The sequence below is a fragment of the Lynx canadensis genome, chromosome D1, assembly GCF_007474595.2.
Source record: "Lynx canadensis isolate LIC74 chromosome D1, mLynCan4.pri.v2, whole genome shotgun sequence".
Lineage (NCBI taxonomy): Eukaryota > Metazoa > Chordata > Mammalia > Carnivora > Felidae > Lynx > Lynx canadensis.
This window is the reverse complement of record NC_044312.2, coordinates 21,278,729-21,287,114: the sequence shown is the minus strand read 5'-3', so window position 1 is coordinate 21,287,114 and position 8,386 is coordinate 21,278,729. Positions and strand designations below refer to the sequence as shown.

Sequence of the window (8,386 nt, the reverse complement as noted above, 5' to 3'; positions counted from 1 at the left end):
TCCATGTCCTTTGAATTGCTGAACACCTACATTTATTGAACCTAGTTTTCCACTCCTCTTTACAGAGCACCCTAAGCACACCCCCCTCCCTACACACACAGAATCTTGGAGTCTTATATTTTATGAGATCACTGCCTAACACTGATTGTATGATATGCAAACTACTTTCAGGTAGATGGTTCCTGGTTCCAGCTGCTGCGAAGGATGAGCAGGAAGTACTTGCTGAATCTAGTAAAAGGAAATGATTATTGCTTTAATCACTTTCTTGTTCATGGAAATACACACACACACACTTGCGTGCACACACACACACAGCATCTTGTACCTCTAAGTACCTAGCAATGTATGGCATTGGGCTATATGTCACAGACATAAATAAGGCATGGTAAGAAAAAGATATAAATGTATATTATCATAATGCGACAGAGTAGATGGATTCTAAAATCAGTATTAAAATTACTTCTTAAAATTGATTTTGGGGGCGCCTGGGTGGCTCAGTTCATTGAGCATCCGACTTCGGCTCAGGTCATGATCTCGCAGTTCATGATTTTGAGCCCCATGTCAGGCTCTGTGCTGACAGTTCAGAGCTTGGAGCCTGCTTCAGATGCTGTGTCTTTCTCTCTCTGTCCCTCCCTCGCTTGCACTCTGTCTCTTTCTCTCTCTCTGAAAAATAAATGAATGTTAAATAAATAAATAAATAAATAAATAAATAAATAAATAAATTGATTTTGTTGAATTGATGTCCATGTTGGGGGACGAACCTGGTATTTTCCCTGAGTCCGGCAGAATTGGTTTTGCTCTCGTGCATTGGGACATTTCAGTTTATTATCAGCTGAACAACAGTTGGTTGATATGTGGGGTTTTGTTGTGCAAAATCTGTACCTTTAAACATTAATCTCATACACAGAAATTTTACACGCTGAGACAGAGACATTCATCTTTCTCAGTGACTACTGGCTGGTGGAATCATAGGGGCTCTGAAATCCTCTCTCTGCTGTAAAGTTAAATTAACCCACTTCAAATATTCATAGAGATGTGCAGGGTGTTACGATTGCTCTTAACGTGTTTTAGTTTTTTCTGCACTGTCACATCTGTCAGTTTAAGTATTCCGAAGGGAAGTAATGTGAGATAAAGAGAGGGAATCTTAGTTTTCATTTCACAGATTAAGAAACTGATGCTTAGACTTGTTCATGATTTGTCTCAAATTACAACCTTTTCTTTTTTTTTTTTTTTTTTGAGAGAGAGCAAAGGTGCAAATGAGCAAGGGGCAGAGAGAGAGAATCCGATGAGGGGCAGAGAAAGAGAGAAAGAGAGAGAAGCGGGCTCACCTAAAGTAGGGCTTGTGTTCACCTGAAGTGGGGCTCGAGCTCACCCAATGTGGAACTTGAACTCACGAACCCATGAGATCATGACCTAAGCCGAAGTCTGGTGCTTAACAACTGAGCCACCCCGGGCACCCTCAAATTACAACTTTCAAGTGGTAGAGCTGTGACAAGGAATGGTGTTTTGATTCTAAGGATATCAAGGTATTATTATTATTATTATTATTAATATACCGTACTTTTAAATATCAGTGAAACATGAAAATGGTTTTAGTGACTAAAAAGGCTCAGAACACAAATAAAAGCAAAATCCTAAACTAAGAAAAAATGTCAAAAAATATCTTTGACATTTCATATTTGAAAGTTTTATCGCTTAATTTAGAATGTGTGAATATATTCTTATTTTATACTGGCCTACATGATAAATGGAAACACCTAAGCGTAGGCTATAATAATCATTTCCATGTTTTATTTTCCTTCTGCTGGCTGGATGTGGAATGCATGAAGCCCCACTTAAGTGAGAAGCTGGGAACAAATGCTCCTGCATGATTGTAGCGGTATCATGATGGAGAATGGGAGACTGTAGGGGCGCACAAGGGCTCTGGAAGGCAGGAATAGTCAATTTATAGATCTTCATGGTCATTATAAGCTGTTCATTTTATGATGGTTGAAGTGTATATTTTGTAGACTTTGATATATGTATTTATGTTAACTTTCACAGTAAATTAAGGCTGAGATTTGATTATACTCTACTGAAATTAAATATTAAACTAATCAGGACTCAGAATAAAGTCACAGGTGAAGGAAACAGCCTTCCAAGTACAGCATGGCTCGCACAGAAGAAACCAGCGTAAGTAATGTATGGAGGACGCTAAACCAGTCCAGGGAAGAGAGAATCCTTTTACTACACCCAATGAGGAATTTCCAACAGTGTCTGTGGGAGGAGCAAAGTCAACATAGAACCCCGTTGTATAGGTTTGTAGTAGGTTATATGTCATTAGGTTAATGTAAAGAGGATATAGTTCTCATAACATTATATAATTTAATGTTCTTCACCCTTTCTACATTCTTGATAAAGTCTTTTCTTAAAGAACTTTTTTAAAATATTAAAAAAAATTAATGTTTATTTTTGAGAAAGAGAGAGACAGAGTGTGAACCGGGGAGGGACAAAGAGAGAGGGAGACACAGAATCTGAAGCAGGCTTGAGGCTCAGAGCTGTCAGCACAGAGCCTGACACAGGGCTCAAACTCAAGAACCGCAAGATCATGACTTGAGCCAAAGTCGAACGCTTAACCGACTGAGCCACCCAGGTGCCCCTTTTTAAAAAATTTTTAATGTTTATTTATTTTTGACAGAGAGAAAGAGAGAGAGAGAGACAGAGCATGAGCAGGGAGAGGCATAGAGAGAGAGAGAGATAGGGAGACACAAAATCCAAAGCAGGCTGCAGGCTCTTAGCTGCCAGCACAGAGCTTGACATGAGGCTTGAATTCATGGAGTGCAAGATCAGGACCTGAGCCGATGTCGGACACTCAACCAACTGAGCCACCCAGGCACCCCCTTCTTTTTTTTTTTTTAATTTTTTTAACGTTTATTTAGTTTTGAGAGACAGAGCACAAATGGTGGAGGGGCAGAGAGAGAGAGGGAGACACAGAATCTGAAGCAGGCTCCAGGCTCTGAGCTGTCAGCACAGAGCCCAATGCGGGGCTTGAACTCATGAACTGTAAGATCATGACCTGAGCTGTGAGGTCATGAAGTCGGATGCCTAACAGACTGAGCCAACCCAGGTACCTCTTCTTAAAGAACTTCTTTAAGCATTATGTTCGACAACTATGTGAATATAATGATTTGGGAATATAGAAAAATTGATATATTTAGGCATAGAGAAAAGACTGCTTCAATCACCAGAGGTATTATAAAACATAACCATTGAATCAGAACCAGATATCACCAACATAATTCAAGTTTAGAGGTGATCCAGTAGTCAGTAAATTTGTGCTGAGTCCCAGAATATTGGGTTAGAGCATTTTATATCTCACCTGCCTGGATAAGCATTGTTCCTGGAAGTTGGTATAGATCTGACTATGCAGGTAGAAGTCAGATTAGCTCCGTTAAGTAAAATGGAGAGTGGATAAGTAGTTAACCCATGGTATTTGTATATGTATACTCATAATGCAATTTTTATGGGACTTATTTTTCTATAAATAGGTCATAGTATCGGGAAATTGCTATGATGGGAACTTTTCAGCCTTTTTTTTCTCCAAATGTGCTTTCTGATCCTATCTCACTGTCCTGCTGAGGTTTCTAAAATGTACATATTGTTCCACATGGTAGCATCCAATAAGTGCCTCATGCTTCCTTCACTATGTTTCATTCTTTTTTCATTTCACCCTCTCATGGAATAATTTCCAGTGGCCTTTTATCCAATTCAGTGATTCCTTCTTTTGTTTGGTCTGGTTTGCTCTGGAGCCCCTCCAGTGAATTTTTCAGTGCTGTTATTGTATTCTTCAGCTCCATGATTTCTGTTTAATACTTTTTTCTGTCTCTTGTTCAGATTTCCTCTTGGTTTGTGTTTTGTTCTCTGACTACAGCGAGCATCTTGATGACAGTTATTTTCAATTCTCTGTCAGGTATATCACATATTTTCATTCCATTAGAGTCAGTTTGTGGAGATTGCTCTTATTCCTTTTTGGAAAGTGTTTCAACTTGTCTTCATTTTCATTGACTCTCTGCACTGGTGTCTGCACATTAGACAAACACCCATTTGGCCTAATACTCATGGACTGGCCTTGAACTGGAGAGGGCACCACCAATAAGCCTGGTCAGAGACTCTGGAGGCCTCTCAAAGTTTGTGCAGTCCAATCCTCTTTCTTTGTTCTTAGTGACCTCCCCTCCCCACCAACAAAGGCATCCATAGTGTGCCAGGTCCCACCTGTGCTCTAAAACATGCAAGACTGAAGCTAGTTCCTCAGACAGCTCACAGATAAATTGTGTTATTGAACACCTTGTGCCCATTTTCCCTCACCAGAAAGAAGCTGTAAGAAAGGGCTTTTCAATTGCTTGGTCTGTGCTGAGCCAGGGGGAGGAGCTATGGTGACTTCCAGGGCAAACCACCGTCTTTACTCTCTCTCACCCCAGGCAGCTGAAGTGTGCTGTGTCCTGTATTCCCTCTGCTTTCTGGCAGAGACTCTCTAGAAGCCAGTCTTCAGGACACAGCTAATAAAAGCTGGGGCATTGGACATGTGGTGCACTTCTTTCCCTCCCCTCGGAGAAGCCAGGAACTTGGGGGTTTTGTCCCAATTTGAAGGTGCTGTGCAAGGATAAGTATAGGACAAGAGGATATCTTGACCTTCCCTACCAGTTTCAGTGTGACCAGTTTCATGCTTTAACTGGGAGCAGGACTGCCTTAACTAGTATCTGGATTTCCCACAAAAGCAATCTGTACATGAAATGTTTTCGAATCAGTGTATTCATGGAGGGTATGAGGTCTAGGGCTTCCTCTTCTGCCATCTTGTTTAATGGGAAATGGGAATTTATTCTTTGCCCCTCTTTGGGAAATGTCCATTCCCTACAGTGAAGGGAAAACTTTGGTAAAATTTTGAGTCCCTACAGCATTGGAGACACGTTATGGTCCTTTGTGTAAATACAATCCCCTCAATACCCTATTACACCTAGAAACTATTCCCTGTGGGAGAGACTGAGTAAGTGTCTGCCCTGTTTATAACTGGGTACATTATATCCTTACACTTGTGTTAAGTCTTCTGTGAATTTTAAGTGGCAAAAATGATAATAAGAAAGGCTGTTTATTTTTGTCGGCTGCTTGAGAGGACTCAAAATCAGAAATTCTATTCTGTAGTTCAGAGATTTCCAGAGCACATCAGAAATTAAGAGTGGTCTCCATCCTCATAGAACCAAAGGGAGCGAAGTCTCAGAGACTAAAGCTTCCCCTTCAGAACCACAGGGGTAATAATGGTAGGGAAGAACCAAGGTTTTCTTGCCTAGAGAAGGTGAGTTTCTGAATTCCATTTATATTAATGTCCTCCTTTTGTGATGGAAGTCCAGGGATCTAAGATATGCCACTTTCATTCCAGATTTTGCAGTCCTCAGACTCAAGTGAAATTGACAGAAGAACCTGTTGGAGGGGGGATGGTGGTGCAGGGAAAGTTCAGAGACATTACTGGGTTCAAAGGATGCAATGTATTGGTCAGTTCCATGGATGGAACTCTCACTCTTCCAAAGTTACGGTTTTTACTTTGTGGCATGGAGCAGGAACTTAAACTCTCCTAGTCCTGGTCTTTTATTTGGATTGGAAACAATGTTTTTCATTCTCACCACACCAAGTCTAATCCCCATTAGAGGCCAGCACCAGGCTGGTGGGTTGCTGCCTCCAATTTTACTGATTAGGGGAGGGGTCATGTGGTCAAAGAAATGAAATCAGAGGAGGCAATTCTCTCCTAGTCCAATCTTCTCCCTTAACCTTTGCTTTATGCAGCAGTCATGTTGACATATGGAAACATTGGCCTTCATGCTGTCAGCTCAGTTTTGATGCTCTGTGCTTATGAGTTTATAAAGACTCTAATGAGGGAATGCCCATGTCACTAGGTTCACGATAATGGTAAAGCAGATCTGTGGGTCCAGATTAGGCTAGTCTCAGATATTCTTTGTACATACCCAACTCTCATGAGAGGCTATATGGTGAGAAAAATTGAATTTTTCTGTGTAACATTTTCCTCCTGTGTCCACAGATTCACTTAGAGTAAAATGGTGCCTGGGAATGCTTCTTCTGTGACTGAATTCATTCTGCTGGGGCTAACAGACCTACCAGATCTCCAGCTCCCCCTGTTCTGTCTGTTTCTAGTCATGTATGTGGTCACTGCATTGGGAAATTTGGGCTTGATAACTCTAATTGGGCTGAATTCACATCTACACACCCCCATGTACTTTTTCCTCTCCAATTTGTCCTTCATAGACTTCTGTTATTCTTCTGTGTTTACACCCAAAATGCTATTTAACTTCACATCAAAGAAGAATATCATCTCCTATAGGGGGTGCATGGCCCAGCTTTACCTTTTCAGTTTTTTTGGTATTTCTGAAGGTTATGTGCTGACATCAATGGCCTATGATCGCTATGTGGCCATCTGCAACCCACTTTTGTATAATGTTGTCCTGTCCCCTAAAGCGTGTTCCAGCCTTATGCTTGGTTCATATTTGATGGCATTTTCGGGTGCTATGGCCCACACAGGATGCATGCTGAGACTGACCTTCTGTGATGCAAACACCATCAACCATTATTTGTGTGACATCCTCCCTGTGCTCCAGCTTTCCTGCACAAGCACCTATGTAAATGAACTGGTGGTTTTCATTGTGGTGGGAATCAATGTGATTGTGCCCAGTGTCACCATCTTTGTGTCTTATGGTTGCATCCTCTCCAGCATCCTCCGCATCAGCTCCACTGAGGGGAGGTCCAAAGCGTTCAGCACCTGCAGTTCCCACATAATTGCTGTTTCCTTGTTCTTTGGATCAGGTGCATTTATGTATCTTAAACCATCTTCTGCTGGGTCTATGGATGAGGGGAAAATCTCTTCTGTCTTTTATACCAGTATAGTTCCCTTGATGAACCCATTCATTTACAGCTTGAGAAACAAAGACATTAAACTTGCTCTGAGAAAAACTCTGAATAGGGGAAAGTTTTGATATATCTGCCACTTGGCATTAGAAACTTGTATCAAACACTGTTTGTATTCCCAGTGTTCCATCTTCCAATTGGCAAGTATATGTCTCCTTTAAGTCCTGGGATTGAAGATTCCACAAAGGCAATCAAGGTTAATCCACTTTCCATATGTAAACATCAAGTATAAAGTGTCCCTTGGCAGGCTTTTCTCTTTGACCTTTGAACAGCCAAACCAACACATCAGTGATCCTCAAAATATATTTATTGTATGCATGGGAGAGTGAAGCTCAGAGTAGCTAGATTTACCTAAAGTAACATAGCTTCGTCAAATCAAAGCCTTCTGATTTCAAGTCTACTATTTGTAGCCTATTTTGCTCTACTTTATTCTGTTTTTGTTTCAGTAAGCACGGACTATGAGAAAACATTGCAAATTTGAAAATTAACTGTGCTTTGTTCCAAGATGATTCATGAATTTCTCTCGGTGTGGGTATTACTTTTTTCATATTCTCTTTCAAAAAACACTTTGATGGTTCTTTTTGTTGGGAGAGACGATGCCTTGGGAGCTAGTATATTAGAAAGATGTTTGGCTCAAATAGGGAGGTTATTTTTCTGCAAATTGAAAAGAAAAAAAAAAAAGCCTGAATTTGCAATGTTTGCAAGTGTTTGTAATTCAGAGAATAGGCCCGGAAAAGAAAGGAGCACAGAATTTTGTCAGTAGGTCAGGACTCAACAAGACACATGGGCAACAAGTATGAATGAAGTCTCTTATTTATTGTGGGGAGTGGTTATGAAAATTAGGATCCACGTTTCAGTTTGATTTTATATCCTATTCTGTAGAGAACCGTAACATATTTCAGTTTCATATACCTTTCATAGAACTATAATGCATAATGTCCATATATTAGTAGTGTTTTAGGAATGCAGATGGAAAAGCTGTAGGCACATTTGGGGAACCAGGTAGAGTGAGGGCAGCAGTTTCAGGTGATAAAATAGTAAGAGGTAATTTGAGTTCAAATTAGGAAGAAAGGAATTTAGAAAGAAAAATGATGGATAATGAAAGCCCCTACCCATGACTCTCTCCTTTCTTGATGGCCCTAAAAATATGGAGATGAGAGGGTAGTGAAAGCATAAGTTATTTGATACATTTTTTAAAGTTAAATCCACAGGGTTAGAGGACTTGGGGGCAACTAAATCACTCCTGTTTTTATGGGCTTCCATATACTTTCATATGGATTTTTACATACGAAAACTTGAGTTGCAGCTGATAGAGCAATGACAATTAAAAGAAAGATTAGGTGAATAAACCAAATTGTGACAATGTTTTTTCTGGAAGGATATTGGATGATGATGATGATGATTATTATTATTATTATTATTATCATTATTATTAGAAAAA

At 40.1% G+C, this 8,386-nt stretch overlaps 1 protein-coding gene across 1 annotated transcript; it reads left to right on the top strand.

The window, feature by feature from the left end:
• The first annotated feature begins 6,080 nt into the window (after positions 1-6,080).
• On the top strand, positions 6,081-7,013 carry LOC115525423 (olfactory receptor 145-like). The gene has a single exon (XM_030332619.1). The coding sequence runs from the start codon at positions 6,081-6,083 to the stop codon at positions 7,011-7,013; it is 933 nt and encodes a 310-aa protein (XP_030188479.1).
• Positions 7,014-8,386: the final 1,373 nt, after the last annotated feature.

Bases quoted from the DNA above. Each gene is read 5' to 3' on its own strand.
- LOC115525423 (XM_030332619.1), top strand. From the start codon at position 6,081: ATGGTGCCTGGGAATGCTTCTTCTGTGACTGAATTCATTCTGCTGGGG.